General features: G+C 52.6%; 1 protein-coding gene across 1 annotated transcript; it reads left to right on the top strand.

Annotated features, from left to right (window-relative positions):
* Positions 1-932: 932 nt before the first annotated feature.
* Positions 933-12,927, top strand: PGLYRP4 (peptidoglycan recognition protein 4). The gene is made up of 9 exons (XM_036273436.1): positions 933-991; positions 1,531-1,626; positions 2,725-2,832; positions 3,469-3,667; positions 5,193-5,311; positions 6,373-6,525; positions 7,787-7,985; positions 11,579-11,697; positions 12,709-12,927. Exons 1-9 carry the CDS (start codon positions 979-981, stop codon positions 12,885-12,887), a joined length of 1,185 nt encoding a protein of 394 aa, XP_036129329.1. The 5' UTR covers positions 933-978; the 3' UTR covers positions 12,888-12,927.
* The last annotated feature ends 9,996 nt before the right edge of the window (positions 12,928-22,923 follow it).

Consider the following 22,923-nt stretch of genomic DNA (forward strand, 5'->3'; position numbering starts at 1 on the left):
CGACTCTCATAATGGCAGCCTTTCTGGATGGAGCATCCCCTTGGAAGGAGCCTGTCCACAGGCTCAGGAGGCTGCCCTCCCTTGGGAGAGGAGAGCGCTGGGCAGGTCCCAGGACACGCAGTCCTCTTGCACCGGCGGGGAGTGCCGTGTGGAGTTCCTCTGTGGGGACACAGAGGCTCCGAGAGGCAGCCCACACACTGTGAGCCAGGTTAGGTGATGACTGCAGTGTGGCCTTGAGCTGGGGGTGGGCGAGGGGCTGGAGGTGCTCCGTTTGTGGGAGGCTCCCTTGCGTTGTCTCCACCTGTCTCCTGAGTGGGTGACAACTGATACGGGTGAGGGTGTGGCAGAAGTGGCGATGATGGGCACGTAGGATGCAGGGTCAGAACTGGGCATAACAGCTGCCTCCTGGAATGCATCTTTTTATCTCTTTGCCACTGTCCTGGACACTCACCCACCCCAGCCCCCGAGGGGCAGGGTTGGTGAGGGACCTCCATTACAGCCTTCACTCCTGGGAAGATCTGTCTCCAGTGCAGGAAGTTCCCAGACGTGGGACACAACTGCCAGGTCCCATGCGCATTCCCAGGTTGCTGGGCTTCCTGAGGGCTGGGAGAGGAAGGAGCTCAGGGAGCTTGGGCAATCTTGCCCTTTCCCGGGGAGGAGGCACCTGGGCTTATTCACAGGGCGGGTCCCTCTCTCAGCCCCAGTGTGGTTTCACCGAGTTCCTCTCAGTGCTGTGCAGGGAGCAGGCTCCCGGCCTCAGAGTCTGCCCTTCTCCTCTCCAGCTTTTGTTAGGGATCCAGCTTTCCTCCTCTGGGAAGCCAGAGCTGAGGCTCCATTCCCAGGAGGGAGTGCCCTCTAGTGGAGGGAGAGTGAAGGCCAGAGGAGGCAGCTGCTGGACAAGGGGGCAGGGCAGAGGCCAAGTCTGAAAGGGAGAAGTTGCCAGCCAATGAGGAGTGAGCGGCCCGCACCCTGACCTGCATGGGATCCCCAGGTATTTCTGAGTGTGTGTGTATGTTTCCTTGGAAAGCCCTCTCCCAATGAAGGGACTGTATTCCACTAGATGGAGAGTTAAGGTCAGATTTCCTCTGCCTTAGAACTGAGGGCTGTCCCCCACCCCCACCCCCACCCATTCCCAACTGGGAAGGTCTTTGTACTAGACCCACTCACGTGTGTTTGGATTTCTTGGTTCCCATATTTCTGGATTTTATGGTCTTTTTCTATGAGAATGGGGGGCAGCAATCCTACAGAGCAAGGTTCGTGTGAGGACCAGACAGGATAGCCTGTGTGAATGTCCTCACAGGCCGGTCCATGGTCGGCACCCACGCAATGGAGTTGCCCGGGGTAACAGGGTGAGGGTGTTTACCTATCCGATGAGCAGCTTACCTGGCTGGGGACCCTGAGCTGTCTGTCCAGGAGCTGGCCCTCAGGAGGCCGGAGCTGGGCAGGAGGCGGCCAGGGTGCTATGCAGTGGGGGGCGGCTGTTTGAGGAGTGGACGAGGGGGTCAGGTTCACTGTCTGTGCCTCCCCCAGGGCCGCGGTCCACGCTCTCCTCGCCAGTGACCAGGTGTCCCGTGAGGATGCTGCCGTGGCTTCTTGTCCTCCCCGTTCTGGGTCTCGGGGCCCGGGGTGAGTGTTCCATCATTGGATCAGAGGATTCGAGAGTAACTGAGAAGGATCATTTTAAAACCCTCTTCCAGGAGTTCCTGCAGTGCTGGCTCCCCCCAGCGGGAAGAAAGGCTTTGTGCTGAGAGCCAGAGCTGGGAATCTGTAGCCTTGGGTTCAAATCCTTGCCCTGTCTGCACCAATGATTGTAAACAAGTGATGTAGCTCTTTAAACCCGAATTTTACCACCTGAAAATGGACAACAGGCTGTGGTCTCTGGAACTTACTGAGAGGGTGAGAGGGGATAGTTCACAGGAAGGACTGGCCTGGGGAGCAGTGACCCCAGTTGTTACGTCAACCAGAGGCTGACCCATGACTGAGGTTCACGCCTGTCAGCAGCAGAGAGTTCTCTGGGGTCTGGGCTGCCTAGCCCCATCTTGCGCAGGATTATGGGCATCAAAAATGCCCTCAAACCCGGCCACTGTGGCTCCGTGGATTGAGGTTGTCCCCAGGACTGAGAGGTCCTGTCAATTCCCAGTTCGATTCCCAGTCAGGGCACAAGGCCCAGTTTCGGGCTCAATCCCCAGTAGGAGGTGTGCAGGAGGCAGCTGATCGATGTTTTTCTCTCACATCAATGTTTCTCTCTTCCTTCCTCTATAAAAAAAATCAATAAAACATATTTTTTAAAAATGCCCCCAAAACCAGTCCCCCCAGAACTGCCTTGATTCGAGCAGGTTATTCTAAACCATCCTCCGCTCAGTCTGCGCGTCGCTTCCACTAGGTACAGTTCACCCGGAGAGGACACTGGTTTGAGGAGCCTGGGTACGTTCCCAGCCCCTCCCCCAGCTGCGCGTGTAGATGTAGCTCATGGGAAGGGCAATGTTTCTGACTCGCTGCCCTTGGGGATGTAACTTTGGGGGGATTACTGGAGTGGCGTTTGAAGAAACCGCACCGTGTGCATCCACTGGAGGGGGTCCTCGGTCCGCCCAGAGGGGTTCCTTGGGGCCCAGGGGTCTGGGAGGCAGAGGGAGTGAGGGGCGGCCACTCCTCGCCGGAGCCTGTGTGCTGAAGTGGCTGGAACTAAGCTCTTGAGGACAGGCTAAATGGACTGTTCCCCTGCAGGTGACTTTTCCTGGAATAAGACACACTTCAAACACTTGTCGGAGAGGCTCCAGTACCTGTTTGGCAACATCTCCCAGCTCGCTGGGAAAGGCAGACTAGGTCTGTATGGTGAGGAGGCTTGGGGACCGGCTGGGGCCGGGGCTCCTCGGGTGACCAGATGTCTCTGAGATCAGCACAGACACTAGTGTTGAGACGGGACAATGGGGCCGAGACACGGGGAGGAGCAGGGCAAACCACCCTCGCAGATTGCGGGGCCCTTGAGGTGGTGCCCAGCAGATAGAAGCCGGGAGGGAAGAGGCCAGGGCTGCCCTCCAGCTGGGGGGATGGACACCACACCCTGACCCCCCAGGTCCTGGAGGGTGTCCCCAGGCTGAGGAGGGATGGCAGCCCCCTCAGAGACTGCTCGGGCAGGACGAAGGACTCAGCAGAGTCACAGAGCACACAGAGGGCATTTGTGCGCAGGCGGGTCGAGAGGGGCTCAGGGTGTTCCCGGGTGAATGGTGACAGGGATGCTGCCTGGGACCCGGAGCCAGGCGTCCAGGCTTCTGTGCAGGCTGCGCTGGGGGCGCGGAGGTGGGATGGAGTGTGGAGGAGAGCAGAGGGGGTGCCTGCTGCCCAGGCCTTTCCCAGCCCCTCCACCAGCCTGGGCAGACACAGCCCGAGTGGCGGGCATGGCCTGGCGGCTACTGTGGCAGGGTTGGGGTGAGGTGTGCTGAGTGGCACCCCCCACCGTGTCCCCCACAGATGTCTCCGCCATAGTCTCTCGTGAGGAGTGGGGGGCAGGAGCGGTTGGCTGCAGCACCCCGCTGACCATGCCGGTGGAGTTCCTGGTCACCCACCACGTCCCTGGGCTGGAGTGTCACAGCCCGACGGGCTGCAGTCAGAGGCTGCGGGAGCTGCGGGCCCATCACACGCACAACAGCTGGTGTGACCTGGCCTACAAGTGAGAGGGGCCGGAGGCGGGGTCAAGGTCAAGGCTGCTCTGGGCCCTCTTCCTGCCCCTTCTCACCCGATTTCCTGACTTTCTGGGTTGAGGTTATAGCGAGTTTATAACGTGTAAATTATCTGAAAAACTCTGTAAAATTCCCAATCCTTTGAAATGTTCTGTGAGGCCCTGGACTCGAGATCCCTAGAAGGGAGCGGGATGGTTCAGTACTGACCATGCCTTCCACCCTCTGGTCAAGCTGGCCCAGCACACGCAGGTTGTGAGCGTATCCGCTGGACCGCGGGTGAGGCTGCGTCTCCGTGCGCGGGCTGCGGGCTGCCGGATGCGGGCTGCGGGCTGCCGGCTGCGTCTCCGTGCGCGGGCTGCGGGCTGCGGGCTGCGGGCTGCGGGCTGCGGGCTGCGGGCTGCGGGCTGCGGGCTGCGGGCTGCGGGCTGCCGGCTGCCGGCTGCCGGCTGCGTCTCCGTGCGCGGGCTGTGGGCTGCGGGCTGCGGGCTGCGGGCTGCCAGCTGCAGGCGGGGCACCCAGGGAGGGAGCGTGTTTGAGTCCCTCCAAGTCGCACAGCTGTGATAGCCGTGGAGCCCAAACCCGCTCGGAACTGTCCCTTCGCCCATCGCGTGTCCCTCCACCACGCGCACGGCGCTTCCACCTCGGCGGGCAGTCGTCTTGCTCGCATCCTGTTGGTCCCTCTTGTGGACTGTTGGTGGCCAAGGGCTGCGCCTCTGGCTTCTGCTGGTAGTGGGCAGGTTCTGTGCATGGTGATGTTTTCTGCCTCTAGTGCCCGCTGCATCTGTCTCTTTTCTGCTCCAGGCTTTACCACGTCCTGCAGGTGAAGGGGAGTAACCCCCTGGGGCAGGCGTTGTGGATAATTTCCTCAGTCCTTCCGAGGCACACTTCTAAGGTGCATGTACATGGTTCCTTGTGAGGCCACAGGGTGGGGGTGGGGGGGACTGAGCCTCCGGGGGCCACCGTGCAGCCTGCCCAGCCGCCCACTGTGCTGGGTTCTTCCTTCTGTCTTGTTCTCCTTGCTCCCTTGCTCTCCTTGGATCTCTTTCCAAATAAACCGCCTGCACCCACGTCCTCGTCTGGGTGCTGCTTCCGGGGAAGTCTGTGCAAGAGTGCCCTGGCAGGGGGCAGCCACATGAGCCACCCGTGTGGACGGTACACAAAGCAGAGACGTGTTGGAGGACGGAGGACAGGAAGGGTTAAGGAGATGGAGGGTAGGCTGAGAAGAATTCTTACCTTGTGTGGTTGGGTCTATTAGTTCCAGACCTTTTTTCCTTCTGAGTATAGCAAAGCGGGGGCATCTGAATAAGAAAGGGGGTCGGGGAGGGAGGGAGTGGGTCCTTCTCAATTCTAAGGGCGAGTATAAATGACTTATCCCAGCTACTGTCTGGGGCCAGTTCATACAAGCTTCCTTTGGTGGCTGCGGCTCCCGCCTTCCCCCTGGAGGCTCGGGAGGTGGTTCCTCCCGCAGGGATGTGCTGCAGTGCCAGCCACGGAGCCCGCTTTTCTGCTCCACAGCTTCCTGGTTGGGGACGATGGCCGGGTGTACGAAGGTGTCGGCTGGGGTGTGCAGGGTGTGCACACTCAGGGCTACAACAACATCTCCCTGGGCTTCGCGTTCTTTGGCACCAAGGAAGGTAAGGATCATCCCGGCTGCCCTTCTCCAAAGAGTTATCTGGCTCTGTCTCAACACTCAGCTGTCTTCTCCCCCTTCTCATACTTCCCGGATGATCCGTCCCCTCACCCGCTCCTGCCCTGGAAGGGCCTGGGCCTCAGCTCTCACTTCTGTGTCAACAACGGTCACCCCTCGCTCTCTAGACTGACGCTTCTGCAGCCCCAGGCCATGCTTTCTCGTTCCCTGCCGACGCCTCCCCTTTTCTAATCTCTTATCCGAGATTTTCCATATAAATTTTAGCAACCACCCTGAGGCCTCCGATCCCTTACTCCCTCCTACTTTCTCCTGGTCTTATTGTTGCCCCTCGGCCCCCATGTCCTAAGGTACACGCTCCAGGACCAGCCCATGGAATCTGTGCCTCCTGGACGGGGAACAAAGTTCTTGCACACCTAGTTCCTCAGGTCCCCTCCCAACATCCTCAGCGATAGTCCAGATGAGTCTCAGGATCACTAGTCTACAGTGTGCAGCCCGTTCCAGAGAGGTGAACGGCCCGAGGGGACTCAGCTGTAAGGACGGGAACCAGACACAAGCCCGTCTTCCTTTTCCAGCTCCAGGGTGGTTCTCCACACACCAGAGGCTCTGTGTCCAGCGTGGGTCGTTCATGTGACCACTTGCTGTCACCTCGTCAGCTGTGGGATCTTGAGCCGTTACTTCCTGAGCCTCAGTTCCTCTAGATGAGTAATGGGGTTAATAATACCAGCTGCCTCTGAGGTTTGTGGTGAGGATTAAAGCAGTGAATGCAGGTAAAGAGGCTGGCAGGGGCCCGATTCGATGCTGACCCGGCCAGCTGGGCACTGCTGAGCGCGGTGCTGCCTTCAGCTCTTCCGCGGACAGGGAGGGGATGGATGAGGACTCAGCGGTCACTGGGAAAGGTCTTCATGCAGAGGCACCGAAAGTTCTGCCCAGGCAGACCCTTGACTCTCACCCTGTCCACTTGGGGATGAGCCAGTTTCCTCTTCCCCTCCAGCAGCTGGCAGCCCCGGGCAGGCCGGCGGAGGTTCACCACAGATCACTCTCTCGCAGGCCACAGTCCCAGCCCTGCTGCCCTGACGGCCATGGAGCGCCTGGTAACCTATGCTGTGCAGAAGGGCCACCTGTCACCCTGGTACGTGCAGCCATTTCTTGTGAAAGGCGAGAACTGCCTGGCTCCCCTGCAGAAGGCAAGTCCCAAGCAAGGTAAGACCTTCAGCCCTATGGGGCCTCCCTTCACACTCACCCCCCGATTTCAAATGCCATCGGGAGTGACCTTTTCAGCCAGGCTGTCACTGGGTTCCTGCTGACCGGCGACTGGTCACCCAACTCCCTGAAGCTCTAGGGCAGGCACACCTCGAGAGGGACCCTGCCGGCCACCTCCTTGCCCCTCGCAGCCACGCGCCGTGACCGCACACTCGCTCCCCATCACCTGGAAGATCTGCCTGAGCACCTGCTGAGCACGCATCTAGCCACAAAGCACACAGAAGCAGTTTTACTTTCATGAAGTTTATGAAGTTTCAACCCAGAAAGTAGAGAAAGCCAATGAGCAAGTCAACAGGAAAATATCTGGTGTATTACTGGGTGAAAAGCGCTGTGGAGGGAAGAAAGCCGAGCGGGTGGGCGTCTGACGCAAACGCGGAACGTGCATGGGCTCCCAACTCCGTCCGGAGCAGCACCAGCAGGCTGGGGGCTGGGTCCCCACTACACTCACTGTGGGTGGCGTGGACGTCATTCAGGTCACTAAAGGTAGAGAAAAGGTCGATTTGGGCTTTAATAAGCAGCAACAGCAAAACCAGGCAGCCACGAAGGACCTGGTCTCCACAGTTAACAAGCACTTTCAGGCTTTTCTTGGACTTAATGAAGTTTTAAAGCTTTAGCACTATTATATTAAAACTCTGAACAAATTTGATCTTTACCTTTGGGTTTACGCCATCTATCAATATTAATAATTACCTACACCGATGGAGACTTTTATGGATTATAAGTGGCTCGCAAAGATGCTTTCAAATGAAAGGCCGGCTGATTTCTCCGAAAGGGCCCTGTTACACATGTTCTCTCTCTCTCTCTCTCTCTCTCTCTCTCTCTCTCTCTCTCTCTCTCTGTCACACACACACACACACACGACAGTCATGCAGATAAATAAGTACATTTTGCCCTTGCAATAAAGTGCACCATGTCCCCTCAGAATCAACAGTCCCATTGTCCTTTGGGTTCTGATTTTTGGGTCAGAATCTGCGGCTCTTTGGTTCTTGCCTCTTGAGTCCAACCCCTCTCTGCAGACACACCTGTTCCCAGGTGGGCTACGCTGAGAGTGCTGGACTCTCCCAAGTTCCAGAGTCAGGTCAGGATGCCCCGTGGATACTGGACGTGGGGGGATCCGGGGTTATGTCGGCCTTCACTAGTGAGGTGGTTGACACGGATGGGCACAGTGAATCCTCACGTCCCTGTTGGTTGCCCCCCACAGCTTGCCCTGACATTGTGTCTCGGTCTGCCTGGGAGGCCAGGGAGACCCACTGCCCCAGGATGACCCTCCCAGCCAAGTACGCCATCATCATCCACACCGCGCAGAGGACCTGCAACACGTCCGAGGGGTGCCGCCTGCTGGTGCAAACTACGCAGTCCTTCTTCATGGACAGATTCAACTCGTGTGACATTAGCTATAAGTATGTGGACCTGAGATACCTGGGCTTCAGTCCCTTGGGAGCAGACACTGGGCCTTCGAAAGGAAGAGAAAGGGAACTAATGTTGCTGAGTGTCCCCCGCAGGAAAGTGCCCCTATGTAGCCGCAGATTCCGCGCACAGCCCTGGGTGGGCTTCCGTTAGGATATAGCTAGAGGAGTAGCCATTCCCCTGAGCATGTTCTCAGAATGTGTCCCCTTCCAAGGTCATATGTTGACATGATGGAGGCCAAGGCTCTGCTGAAAAGATGTTAGAGGAAGTCATATGTGTGCAGGATGGTGAAATCTGTAGAAAGGAAAATCTAAGGTGATTTCTTTTTCTCATAACTGCCTCCCACGACTCAGTGGCTCAGCCCTGCCTTGGGTGCAGCAGCAAGCTGAGGTTTGTCTCCCCAGGATTAGGTTCATTCTATTTTTTTCCTCGGCACATGGAAAGCATCAGCCTCGTGGGGGAGAATGTCTGAGGGCCGGGGTGAACCCAGAAAACACCTGATTTCTCTCATGCCAAGGTCTGCAATTCTTTGATAAAGAACACTCTAACCTGTGGGAAAGTAGAAGCTTTGTGAAGGATGCTCCAGAGTCTGCAGAGAAGACTTCCAGAGGATGCTAGCAGGAGAGGATCATACTAACCTGAGACAGGAGGGACAGGAAGAGGCTGGCAGGGCGGGAACGTGAGGTGCTGAGCCAGGGAGAAGGGTGAGGAGGATAGGAGAGCCCCGCAGCCCTTGGGGGGACTGGGAGGAGCCACCTACCATCTCAACAGAAACAATCACACAAAATTTTGTTTCAGGCCACTACTAGCCCAGACGGCAGTGCCCGGCCTTAGATGAAGTTGCCATCACTTGCTATATGCTCCTGGGCTGACTGCCTTTCCTCTCTCCCTCCCCCTTTTAGTAGCCACTCATCCGGGATAGGAGAGCACTTTCCTCCGGCATCGATCCTCTGTACAGACCTAGGTCCTGCTCTGCAGGGTCACTCAGCGCTGCTCTTTCCTGGGAATGGATGCCTTACGAGGGACTATCCATCTGGGAGATGAGAGGGGCTGAGGGAGGTCCTTTTCCTTTTCCCATTCAGGCTTCAGAGGACAGTTACCTGTTTCTTGGCTTTTGACATTTTACTGTGTCCCCTGCACCATAACCTTTTGACTGTGCTGTTTCCTTATTTTGCAGTGGTCTGTGGTCAGGAGTAAACTATCTACTTGCAGTAAATTAATTCATTGAGAACATGACTGGGTGGGCGCCAGGCCCTCGGGCGCCCTGACTGGGTGGGCGCCAGGCCCTCGGGCGCCCTGACTGGGTAGGCACCAGGCCCTCGGGCGCCATGACTGGGTAGGCACCAGGCCCTCAGGTGCCATGACTGGGTAGGCACCAGGCCCTCGGGCACCCTGACTGGGTGGGCACCAGGCCCTCGGGCCCTGACTGGGTGGGCACCAGGCCCTCGGGCGCCCTGACTGGGTGGGCACCAGGCCCTCGGGCGCCCTGACTGGGTGGGCACCAGGCCCTCAGGTGCCATGAGAAGAAGCACAGACAGGTTTTTGCCTTCATGGAGCTAATACTCTGGTGAAGGAGAAAGATGATTAAACAAATAAATCCTAATCGAGTACACTAGGTGTTATGAGAGAAAACACACATTTTAAAATCTTTACCTAAGGATATGCTTATTGATTATTTGAGGGACAGGGGAGAGAGAGGGGGGGAGAGGGAATGGGAGAGAGAGAGGGACATTGGTTGCCCTGACAAGGGATCAAACCTGAAACCTTTTGGTAAATGGGATGATGGTCCAACCAACCAAGCCACCCGCCTGGGCAGGAGGCAGTTTAAACTCTTGTTTAGGTTGCTTCTTGTTGTTGTTTTAAAATTTTTATTGAATTAATTGGGGTGATATCGGTTAATAAAATTATACGGGTTTCAGGTGTACAATTCTATGGTACATCATCTGTATATTGTATTGTGTTCATCACCCAAAGTCAAGTCTCCTTGAGTCCCCACCTGTCTCCCCTTTACCCTCGACCACCTCCCCCGCCCCCTTTCCCTCCGGTGGCTGGGAGGATGGGCGGAGGAAACATGTTAGCCAGGACCGGAGGGATGAGAGGGAGCTGGTCAGAGGACGGAGAGGGAAAGAAACTGGAAAGGCCTGGGTGCCATTCAAGAATGGTGCCTTTGAGGAGCTGAGGAGTTTATCACGATAAAAACAGATGCCAAAGTAAGGTGTGCTGGGGTGTAAGGCGGGGAGGAGAACGGGCCGTCCCACAAAGGATCCTGTAACTTCAGCTGGGCTTTGATATATGATTGTATTAGAATGGCCACTCTCCTCAAAGCTTCAGAAACAAGTGCAAAGGGCAAAGCTGGAGGTGGTGAGACCCACTGAGGACTGTGCAGGTGTCCCGGCAAGGCAGGACGGTGATGTGGCTGGGGGGTGGCGGAGGAGAGGGCAGAGGAGTCAGAGGTCGGGGGGGACAGTGGTCTATGCTGAGGATGCAGGGGCCACCCAGGGAGAAGGGCCGGGGCACGGCTGACAAGCTGGTTACTGAGTGGAGACACAGATGGGCTGATGCCCGTACTCCTGACTGGAGCCAACGGGAGGACGCGTGGTAGCATCTGTCACCAAGACGGGGAGCCCAGGAAGAGGAACAGGTGGGGAAGGACATGGGTCCAGGTGTGGACACGTGGACTTTACTGAATGGCAACGGAAGCGAAGGAAGTGGGGGGCTTAGCCCTGGAGAACGTGTGGAGTGAGAAGGGGGAGGGCTGAAGGCAGTGTCCCGAGGAACCCCGTGTGCAGGACAGGGCACGGCAAGATGGGGTGCAGAGGAGTCTGAGGGGAGCCAGCGGAGGACAGCCAGGAGAGTGCTGTCATGGACGCTAAGGGAGAGGTGCTGGAGAAGGCGGAGGGAGGGTCCTTAGTGTCAAATGCACAGAGAGCAGGAAAATGAAGGTTGGGAAGTAAGCTTTGTGCTTAGTCACATGTCACCTCGGGGGAAACGGTTTCATTGGCGACGTGTGACGAAGGCCAGGTTGTGGGGATTGAAAGCTGTCACTCTCTTCTCAGAGACTGAGAGCCACTTGGGGTAGCAGTAGTGGGTTCACGACACCGGCTATTGGAGATTCAGGAATGTTGTGAGCCAGTGTTCAGCCATCGGAAGCCCGCGTCTACCGGGGTGGGAGTTTTCACCACAGAAGTCAGTAAAAGATACAAGTCAGGGCTTCCTACCCCCTCCTTCCCCATGAGAGCTGGTTGGCCAGCAAGCTACTGGCAAGGACTCTTTTGTAACAGTGCTCAGAATTTAATAGCCAAGTAATGTCTGGCAAGTAAAGGCATGAAAGAAAGAAAGAAGAAAGAAAGAAAGAAAGAAAGAAAGAAAGAAAGAAAGAAAGAAAGAAAGAAAGAGAGAGAGAGAGAGAGAGAGAAAGAAAGAAAAGAAAGAAAGGAAAGAAAGAAAGAGAGAAAGAAAAAGAAAGGAAGGAAGGAAGGAAGGAAGGAAGGAAGGAAGGAAGGAAGGAAGGAAGGAAGGAAGGAAGGAAGGGTCCCAGAGTGCCTCTCTTTCATGCTGACCTCCGTCTCTCCTCTTGATCCTTCAGCTTCCTCGTGGGCCAAGACGGTGCCATTTATGAAGGAGTGGGCTGGAGTGTCCAAGGCTCCCACACTCCTGGCTACAGTGACATTGCCTTGGGCATTGCCTTCATGGGCACCTTCTCAGGTAAGGAGGCTCTGAGCAGTAGTGGTCGCTGTATGGTGTTTGAAGGAGGGCGTCGGGCACGGAAGACCACAGCCTCTGGCTCCAGTAGCTGCATTTGCTGGATTCACCCAGCTTCCAATTTGATGTTTTACTAAGTTAAAAGTGACCAGAAGTGACCCCGCACAGAATGCCCATCCTAAACCTACTTTCTTTACATCCAAATGTCTGTTCCAATATGCATGACGCATGTAAGATGAGGGGAAATTCTCTGTGCGTGTTTTCTGAGTCACACCTGGCATCAGTGCAGGGACACGTGCCTGATGTCACAGCCACGGATACGCCCCCGTCTCTGCACCCAGAGTGCACACTGAGCATTGTCATCGCTCAGAGCTCTTGAACAGAATTTGTTTAGACCCAGAGGGCTTTTGCTGAACCTCTGGGAAGAGGAGGTCATGCCACTGGGGCTGGTTCAGCTGATATTAAAATGGGTGTTGGACAAGGGCAATGAGTGACCAGGACTGTGCCTGGAGGTGGAGCTGGGCAAGGGGAGGGTGCCAGACACACACCTGTGCCTAAGCAAGATTTCTCAGCCTCGGCCCTGTGGATGTTGTGCATCAGATGGTTCTTTGCTGCGGGGCTGTCCTGTGCATTGCAGGGCACTTAGCTGCATCCCTGGCCTCTACCACCAGATGCCTGGGACATCCTTCCTCTAGTTGTGACAACCACAAATGACTGGGGCGCTAAATTGCCCGTAGCAGGGGACTACTAGGCTAAACTTTTGCAGTGGATTAAGGCTTTGTACATCCCAGGATCACTGCATGTTTTATCCCAGTCTCTGCTGTTTTGATTCAGGAGGAACTTTGGTGCTGAGAAATGTGAAGTCTTGACTTAATTTTCTGTCTCTATAGGGTGGCTGGCGACAGTGGGCATAATAGCTTGGTAGTGGGTGTGAGTCAGGGGGCATCCCGGTGTGTGCCCTGCTCTGGGCAGGGTGGCCTGGAGTCTATGACCAGTGGGCTGTCTGTTTTGCAGGGACCCCACCCAATGCCGCAGCGCTGGGGGCAGCGCAGACCCTGATCCAGTGTGCGGTGGACAAGGGGTACCTGACTCCCAACTACCTGCTGGTGGGGCACAGTGATGTCATTGCAACCCTGTCTCCTGGGAAGGCTTTGTACGACATTATCAGCACCTGGCCTCACTTCAAACAGTGAGGGGCCCGGCTCCTTCTGAGACTTCTCCGCCAGCTTCCCCCATGGGCTGTGGGGCCCCCTGTCCTCACCCTCCACCTTGGCCTAACACCTCACGTCCCCTCCATGCTTGCCCCATTACATCCCTCCGGTCGCAGGATGGCGTGATCCTTTCCGGCTGGCATCTGCCAGTGGACCCCAAACCCTATTGCCCAGCATCCCAGCCCTCTGAGTCTGGGCCCAGCCTGCCCACCTCCGCACCATCCTCCCCGCTGGGCGCCACCTCCTCAGCCTGCTGGGGTCGGGCTGAGTGAGAACTCGGAGTCGTGGGTCTCCGCGGCCCTCCCTGCCTGGGCTCTTCAACCCGCTATTAGAAACACAGAAATGTTCTTTGTGGGTTTTTTTTTTTTTTTGGCTCTTGGTTTAGAAAAAAGGAAAGGAGAGAGGAAAACAGGTGGGATCAATAAAAGGAAAAACGTGCATGAAGAGGAGTAGATTAGGAGTATTACTTCTCCTTTCATATGCTACTTCCCTAGCTTCAGAGATTTACTTACACTGTTCCCCTAAAAACTACCCCTCACCATCTCCTCCTGTCCCAATATCCCCTCTAAGCGAGCAGAGCTTCAAGCAATCTCTGTTTTTTTTTTACTTTGCCTGAACTATAAGATGTCTGCAGTGCACACTGCCGGCTGCTTTGGCCTCCTGGCCAAGGACTGGGAAGAGTGAGGTCAGACCTCTGGAGGCCCGCCTGGATGCTCATCGGGGGTGTTTGCTGCACAGTCGTAGTAATCAGGTGGGTGAGATAAGTTCAGTCAGTCGGTTTCCCTAACCACCTGCGTACCTGGTCTGCAGACTCATGCAGAAGTGGCCACATGGCAGAGATGAAGGCGGTGCCTGGGCCCAACAACAATGCAGTCCCTTCGCCAGCTGGTCCCGCCAGTGCTGAATGTCCAACCTGCCCATGGCAGAGGCCGATGACGAGTTTCCAGCTGGCACTGCTAGCAGGGAGGGCCAGCCCCTGGCAGCAGGCTGACTGCCTTGTGGGGCACAGTTACCGGTGCTCCCTAGAACAGGTACTCGATGTGGGTACCCCGCTTCACACAATGCTTCTGGCGCCGCCGGCTGGGGACTTCCAGAATGCCTGGTCACAGTCAAGGTGTCTCACACAGCACTGTTTCTGACAAAGATACACATCTGACAGCAAACAGCATGGTGGGAGATGGTAGCACAGCATGCACTTTGAATTCTCACCCCCATAAAAAGACATAAGGCAACAAGGTTAGCAAAACAAACTAAAATCCACAGGCAAAATCAACACAGCTAGGTGACAGTCTCCTCACAAACCCTAAATCCGAGCAGATGTGAACCAACACCCAAAGCCATAGACGTGCGTTTCTGGCATCCGTGCAGGAGGGAGCAGAGGGAGACAGCAGGGTGCCTGACGGATCTGAGGCTTCGAATTACCAAGATAAACTTACCCAAAAGTTAGGCAGCTCGGCAGCTACGATCAGGAGGGGTGTTACACACCCCAGTGGTGTTTAAATACAGAGTTCTGTGTGATGTCCGCGGGACCTGGAGCAGTCTGGGTCCCACGAGTCTCCAAACTAGCCTGCCGGAGTTCTGTCTTGAATAAAGTCCCACAGGAGAGAACACTTGGGAAAGAATCTAATACAGGTCACGGGTCAGAGATACCAAAGAAAAGAAAAAGGTTCAGCTACAAGTGGGGGAGGGGAGTCAAGCTCTGAATAGAAGCCACCGTATCTTTGAACCCTTGCTTGACAAGAAGGATGAACAGGGACTAGAGCGATGTGATTAGAAAAACTATCTAAACACCGCATATCCTCCTTAAAACAAATTTGATGTAGAATGAGCAACAGAAAAGAATTGAGGTCTAATATCACGTAGAGTTATTATAGGACAAAAAGAAAGGCGTAGATGAAGTCAAGGGGGTGGGGCCCTCCTCATAGGCTTGTGTTCTTTTTTTTTTTTTATCCTCACCCGAGGACATTTTTCCATTTTTTGTTCAAGTAGAGTAGGAGGGAGAGAGAGGAACAGAGAGAGAGAGAGAAACATCGATGTGAAGGGACACATCGAGTGGCTGCCACCCGCACGACCAACCAGGGCCGGGGACAAACTGCAACCGAGGTACGTGCCCTTAGCGGGAACCAAACCCGGGTCTCTCCAGACCGCAGGCCGATGCTCTAACCGCTGAGCCAAACCGGCCAGGGCTAGGCTTGTGTTCTTATTGGAAGAGACATCAGAGACATCAGAGACCTCTGTCTCTCTCCCCACCCTCAGAGGACACCGTGAGAAGGCAGCTGTCTGGAGCCAGGGACAGAGCTTCACCAGACCCTGACCATGCTGGCACCTTGATCTCCGACTTCCAGCCTCCAGAACTGGGAGAAAATGAATTTCTGTTGTTAAAGTCGCTCTGTCTATGGTACACTTTGTTATAGCAGCCTGAACTAAGATACCAACACATCTTAATTAAAAAAATTTTAAATCTCTAGATTTAAAGATAATAGTGACTGATTTCATTGAAATCCAAGACAAAATAGTATGCAGGCCCAATAAAATGTGTTTTCAAGTTGTTAGGGACAACCTCTCCCCCCGCTGACTCTGAGCTTCTTAGGGCAGAGACCCTGTTTTACCTAGTCAGTATCGGGCTCAAGGTAGCTCAGTACACGCTTGTGATTTTTGAGTCGACTTCAAATATTGCTCTCTGAGAAGATCTTCCTGTCTACCTACCCGCCCCTGAACTGCATCCTTAGCTGAAGGCTCCTCGCGGTTCCCTTTACACTGTGCACCTCCTATTCAATCAGTCTTCCTAGCATCCTGCTTTATGGTCGTTTATATCTCTGCCTCTCCCCCAAATTAGAGGTCTTGTTCAGGGCTCCACCCTCAGTGATTAGCATGGTGCTGGGCAGTGCCTTGCCCACAGTTTGTGCTGAAAGAATAAATGCTCAATAAAAGCATGAATGAGCAAAAGAATAAATGAGTGAACACTAGGTCTGTTCATCATTGCCCTGAGCCACTGACTGTGATGATATATAATCACATGATATATATTTTATAATCACATTGCTTATATCATTACACATTCCATAGGATGTATTTGGTTCAGGTGGCAAATAAAATAGGGGAAGAAGAGGAGAGGAGAAGGAAGAAGGATCTGGAGAAGTGTGGTAGGGGGAGGCAGACCAACGGCCGAGGACTCCACATTTCCTGTGGCCATCACAGAGGGGGTCCTCATTGTGGAACCTCATTGGATTGACGGGGCCCTTGTCTCTAAGGCCATTGCAGGCAGGTGATCATTCCAACCTCTGCAGGGCTGAGGGGCTTGAAGTTCTCACCCTTAGCCTGACACACGGAATCGCCTGCCCCCGACTTGCTTCTTTATAATCACTCAGGCCCCCAGTTAAAATGAGAGGACGCAAAGGATAGGTTCTTCCCTTCAGGGATGCTAGTCACCCGAGAGGGAGGCAACCCTGCTGGAGCATAAACAGAGGCAATGGTCCTGACTGTTTTTGGTGCTGGGCAGTCACAGGGAGGGAGCCACTGTAGTTCCTTCAGGTGGGTTATTGCAACACAAAACAGAACAAAGCAACAGCGTTGCCATCCCCAGGACAGAGAGCAAGTCCGTGTCTCCGTATTTCGCTCATGACCTTGAGAGCTTTTCTCCTTTCAGATAGTAACCAGTGGCCACGGAGACTTGATTTTATCACGCCCGAGTCACTGGGACATGGGAGGGGCTGCTACATCTGACACACAAGATGATCATCGCAAGCCCTGTTCCTCTAGGTCTGAAGAATCAGAGTCCCAGCCAAAGTGTCCACTGGACGGTGGCGATGAGAGCTGGGTTCTAGAGCTGGCTCTGCCCAACTTTGTCTGTGGTCTTGAGAAAAACCTCTCTCTCTCTGGGCTTCAGTATTGTTTTCTTTAAAATGCAGAGTTGGCCCTGGCTGGTTTGGTTCAGCAATTAGAGCATCAGGGTTGCAGGTCCGATCCCTAGTCTGGGGCATGCACCTGGGTTGCAGGTTCGATACCTGGCCCTGGTTGCGGACATGTGGAAAGCAACCAATCGATGTGTCTCCCTCACATCGATATTGTTCTCTCCTTTTCCCTCCCTTTCAGTCTATCTAAAAATTAATGGAAAAATATCCTTGGGTGAGAATTAACAAAAAATAAAATAAAATAAAATGCAGAGTTTGAACCATGTGGAGCTTATTAGAGTGTTTAGATTCTGTGTTATCCTGAGCCCCTAGACTACAAGGCCCTCTCCTGGATCCAGGGTTAGCTGCTGCACCCCCAGCAGAAGATGTCCCTGTCCCATCCATGTCCCATTCCTCTCTGCCCCAGAGGGGTCTGGAGTCTGGGGTGAGCCAAGAATGAATTCCAACCCTGTTTCCTCGTCCTGTCCCCTCATCTCAGGTCTCCTTCGAGAGTGCTTTCTGCAATCACAGTTCCTACACTGTCCAATACCGTCACTGCCCACCCCCCCATCTCCTATGCATGAGGTCTCAGCACACGCTTCATGGGCCAAAGGTGTCTTCGGACTGTGGTCCTGCCCTTTGGGCTCAGACTAGGCAAGACTGATCACGCCTCGGGCCTCTAGCCTGATTCACACTGAGCACACTTCTGTTATCTTGGTTCCTTCAAACTTCTCCACTGCAAACGCATTCCTGACGCCATCTCAGCTGTCCCGAGTCCTGGTCATCATGTCCATGGACTACCTCACCTCCCAGATTGAGAACCCTTTTATATTCCCAGGCTCTTAACCTCTAACACCTCAACTCTCCCGTTGTACTCCTTGCTGAGAACAAGCACGAAGCCACAGGGTTATGGCTTAAGAGCCCATTTGATACCCTCAATTCCAGACTTGATAGCCTATTCCTGGTTTCCCAATTCCTCCTTATAACACATTGTACTGATACATCACTTTACAGAGAACACGGACTTCCACAGTTCACCTTATTGTCGTAACAACTGTGGGTGTTTGAGCCCACATTATATTATCTACTCTTTGAAAGTGAATTCATTCTTGTTTACTTATCTCTGGATAAAAAGCTTTGCAGACAGCAAACCCCTGATAATTGTGTGCAGAATAATTGAATAAATAAGCTGGTTTTGATTTGAAGGTATGGGGTAGCCAGGAACACAATAATGTTGCAACTATGTATAGAACACTGAAAAGTTCTTCTCAAAAGACACTAAAAAAATTTTCTAGAGAATTCTGTGATACCTGTCCTCTGAAACCTTTACACTTGGCAGTAAATGAAAAAGCTAAAATCTTTTTTGATGCTTCTAATATTTTTTATATTGTCCAAGAGCTTAATAGCTAACTTTCAGTGTCAATAAAACATTGGAGTACATTAAAAAGAGACTTAACAAAAATTAATTAAAAACCATTGTGACATAAAAATCAAATAAATGCCTTTAATAAAAATATATTTCAGAACTGAGCATAAGGTATATGTTTTAAAACAACCGTTTTAAAATCCATTTTCTCAGGACTAACTTGGCATAATGTTTGGTAAACTATTTTTTATGAGTAAAATTATGTATGAATCACAATTCAGTGTTCATAATGTCCTTGAAAACAGACAATTTAAAGAAATGAGAGGCAAAAATGTTTATAGAATATGTATTAATGATGCTAATAAATTCAGAATCTCTTGTCTATGCCAATAATTTCCCCAATGTAGAAAATACTAGAAAACAGGAAAAAAACTCACTTCAGTGAATCTTATAACACACCTCTGAATCAACCTGTTTCAATCGTTTTTAAAAAATTGAATATGACAGTATCATTTTAAAAGGAAAATCCTACAATACAGATAGAAAAATTCTGACCTTTTCAGTATTTAGATTTTATATAAAGTTGGAAAAATTATGATGAACAGGCACTATTACTACTAGATATAATTTTGTAGTTGAAATTAACTGATGAACATAATAAGAAAGGCAATATTGATTAGACATTTATGTATGAAAGAGTGGAGACAGTTATTTTCTCAATCTAATGTGAATTGTGCTGAAGTTGGACCATATTTGCAGCAAAAAAATATATATATATATATATTAGACATCTTTCTGAAAACTTGTAGCTTTTAAATGTATTTAACTTGGTTAATATCTGTCACTAGTGGAGAATATTACTTCTCAAGCGAAAATGTGTTTAAAACGGCCAATGAAGACCAGTCAGCAGTTTGTAAGATGAGACACTGGATCAAGTAGGCGTCCCCATCAGCATGAGCTCTGTTTCTGTGCCAGTGAAGCTAGAGCCCGATAAATTATACTCCCGTGACTTTCGGTTCTTAATTATTGTAGTTAAAAACTTCAAGTGCTGCTTTATGCTTAATAATTTGATTCATGTGACTTAGAGAAAGTGACCACTTTATCATGCTTTTTACTGAGAAATAAATAACTACAAGTTGTCACTGTGGAAGTAGCACCTTTTCTGATTCTCATAAAAACACCGTGTGAGCAAACCATGTCCTTGCCTCAGACTTTCCTGCAGCGGGTCCCCAGGCGTCCTTAGTTTTCAGTCAGGGACCCTGGGTTGTCCCTATTCTTCTTTCCCTTTTGGGGCTATCACCGCTCCCTTATCACTTGAGTTTCCTTTCTTACAAGTCTGAAGTTCAGGGTGAGACCCTCTCCTCAGCTAGTCCTAATGGGCTGTTCCAAAGACCAGCTCACACACCACTGCCCTTTGAAGGGTCTCTACTAATTGCAACAGAAAACATCCAGAGTCATAAATAAAAATTTCATTTGATGGCTGGTGGTGCCAGTTTAAGGCTAACAGGAACACCAACTTGGGGTGCAGTGAAGAAGGACACTTAATTCAGTGCATAACAGCTCAATGGTGATACAGATACAGCGGGGTTGTGGCAATAGCTCAACTGTGATACAACAAAAACAGCGTGGCTATGGAACCTGTCATACAGAACTGCTAAGGAGCAGCTCTGGGCCCAGCCTCTTCCTCGGCTAGTTAACTCTGCTCCCCCACAGTCTGCTCCTCTCCAGACACAGAAACTGGCTTTTGTGGGAAGGAAATGTGCACTTCTGACCCGGAGGAGCTGCCTTCTACAGACAGAAGTCTCCGCCTCTGGTCCCTGATTGGTCCATTCTCATGAAAAGGAGGGCTCTAGAGTCTCAAAGTTTGATTGGTCAAAAGACACTATCTTGATTGGTCAGAGTAGAGATGCTCTGATTGTTTGGAGCAGCATAGCTCAGATTGGATTTAAGGGAGCTTCAGTCCTATTGGTTGAAAAAGGATTCCAGGAATTCCTTTATAAGGGCTGGCTCAGATGGCAGACAGTTCAGTGCATGCTCCTCCCTAAAGTGCAGTGTGTTTGAGAGGCCCCTGTTTAGAAATGGTGGTAGGCTCTGCTTTTGTTTGTTTGTTTGTTTGTTTTGTTTTTGTTTCAATTTGAGCCCAGTTAGCTACTATGAGCCCTTATTAGTCGGTATCTTCTTTCTCAGGGTTCACCGGATATTGCTAAGGTTTAAGAAAACTAAGGTGGTTTCTGTCGTTGTCACCAGCTGTGACTCCTGGTCCCTTTGCTAGCTCTCTCTGAGGCCTTCACCCAAGATCTCCCACCACTATGGATATGGATGGAGATCACAAACATGTCTTCTTCAGGCAGAGATCATCCCAGGTCTTGTCACTGACATGTGGTTTGGGCCCATCAGTGTGTGGAACACAATGGCTAAGTCGTCTCTCAGGCGGGCCTTTTAGGACCTCTGGTCTGACCTCCCCCATTTCAAGAGCTGCAACTCAGTTACCCTTGGTAGAGAAGGAAAGTCTTAGGTACGAACTTCCTCAGAGAAGGTGCAAGATTCTTGGAGATCAGAGCTGAAGACTGAGGCGACTATCAGGCGTGAGTCAAGAGGGGGAGAGCGTTGGTCTGTAAAATGCTTCTTCAGGCCTTTCGTTCAGGCAGTTGGATGCTGAGATGGGGGAGGGAGGGCGATGGGTCAGTTGGCCATAGGGTCAGAATAACTTCTAGTGATGACGCATAGCAAAGCTGCTGGAAGGCTCCTTTCTATGTCTCCTCCCGCATGCTCCCTGCTGGTGACTCCGTGGAAGAGGGCAGGGTGTTGGTGAGGGACCTCCATTACAGCCTTCACTCCTGGGAAGATCTGTCTCCAGTGCAGGAAGTTCCCAGACGTGGGACACAACTGCCAGGCCCCATGCGCATTCCCAGGTTGCTGGGCTTCCTGAGGGCTGGGAGAGGAAGGAGCTCAGGGAGCTTGGGCAATCTTGCCCTTTCCCGGGGAGGAGGCACCTGGGCTTATTCACAGGGCGGGTCCCTCTCTCAGCCCCAGTGTGGTTTCACCGAGTTCCTCTCAGTGCTGTGCAGGGAGCAGGCTCCCGGCCTCAGAGTCTGCCCTTCTCTCCAGCGTTTGTTAGGGATCCAGCTTTCCTCCTCTCTGGGAAGCCAGAGCTGAGGCTCCATTCCCAGGAGGGAGTGCCCTCTAGTGGAGGGAGAGTGAAGGCCAGAGGAGGCAGCTGCTGGACAAGGGGGCAGGGCAGAGGCCAAATCTGAAAGGGAGAAGTTGCCAGCCAATGAGGAGTGAGCGGCCCGCACCCTGACCTGCATGGGATCCCCAGGTATTTGTGAGTGTGTGTGGGTTAGTGTTTTTCCTTGGGAAGCCCTCTCTCATTGAAGGATCTGGACTCTATCAGGTTAAAATGTTAACATCATGGAGAAAGTTGCCTTGATCTCCCCTCTTGAATTCTTTCTTCTAACAAGAAACTTTTCTCTATTTGTTATGGGTCAAACAAATGGATTTGTCTTTACCCAATTTCTTTCCTTTCTCTCTAGCCCTGAATCTTTATGTATTATGTCTCCCTTTCTGTATTTTTTCTTGAGTTTAAGTATACAGAATGCATGGCAACGCGCGCGAGGTGGCTGAACTTTGGCTCCAGCCCATCCTGCCCGTTCAGTGTTTGGAGGTGGGAATGCCAATGGGGGTGGGGGACACCCCCGCATGATCAGAGGTTGGGCTCAAGCCTTGCAGTTTCAGCTGTGTGATGTGACACCTCGGGACAGCATTGGCCAAGGTAACATTTGTGACTGAGGAAGCACCCCGGTCAGTGACCAGGGTGCAAACCTCCTGTTGGCCAGAATGGATTGCTGGTGTCCAGGTAGCTCTGCAGGAGGCTAGCCTGCACGGCTTTCATGTTGGCAGTCAGTCCTTGCCTCAGTTTGGCCCGTGAGGGAGGCTGGACGCTGTCCCACACGTTTTCAGGTGGCTGCCCTCATCTGTGATGAGGACGGTTTTTTCGAATGAATGAAATCTTGGCTATTGTTTGCCAAGAGATTGCTTGTTCTCATTTAGGAAGCCCCGACATGCTTAAGTCTTCAATCGCGGTTCTAGACATTTTCCAGACAGAACTCTGGAGGGCTGTGATCTCCCGCTTTATCTCAATCCGCCCCCTGTGGTTTCTCAGTGAGATCACTGGGAGAAGAGCTGACGTTTTGGTTGACATCTCAGGGAGCTGACATTTCATTTTGACTGAGCATAGATAGGAATTCATGTCTGCCTGACAGCTGGAAAGGACCACGGAGGGCCTGGCGAGGAGCCTCTTGGGTCTACGCAGAGACTCGTCACCACCGGAGACTGAAGCAGGTGGCGGAGAAGTTTCAGGCAGAGGCTCTGGAGTCAGACAGACCTGGCTGTGACCCTGCTCTGCGCCTACTGGTTGGGTCACTTCAGGCATGTGACTTAGACTCTCTGAGGCCCAGTTTCCTGATGAAAAGAGCAGGTCCCATAGGGCACTGTGACGGAATTGAATGGAGTGTCTGTGGCATCCTTAGCGAATACCCGGACTACAGGGTGTGAGCAGTGAGTGGTAACTGTTGCTCAGTAGGGACTTTTGATCAAATTGGATGACCTAACACACCTCTGACCCTTAAATAGTGCTGGGGATAAAGTCAGTCCTGCGCCCACTTATAGTTTACTGCTTTGGAGCCTCAGTGTGCTCACTTATAAAAATGTAGTTAGCAATAGCTTATAGGAACTTTTAAGGATTAAATATAAATTTACAGCA

This window comes from Molossus molossus, unplaced genomic scaffold (genome assembly GCF_014108415.1).
Source record: "Molossus molossus isolate mMolMol1 unplaced genomic scaffold, mMolMol1.p scaffold_m16_p_20, whole genome shotgun sequence".
NCBI classification, from domain to species: Eukaryota; Metazoa; Chordata; class Mammalia; order Chiroptera; family Molossidae; genus Molossus; species Molossus molossus.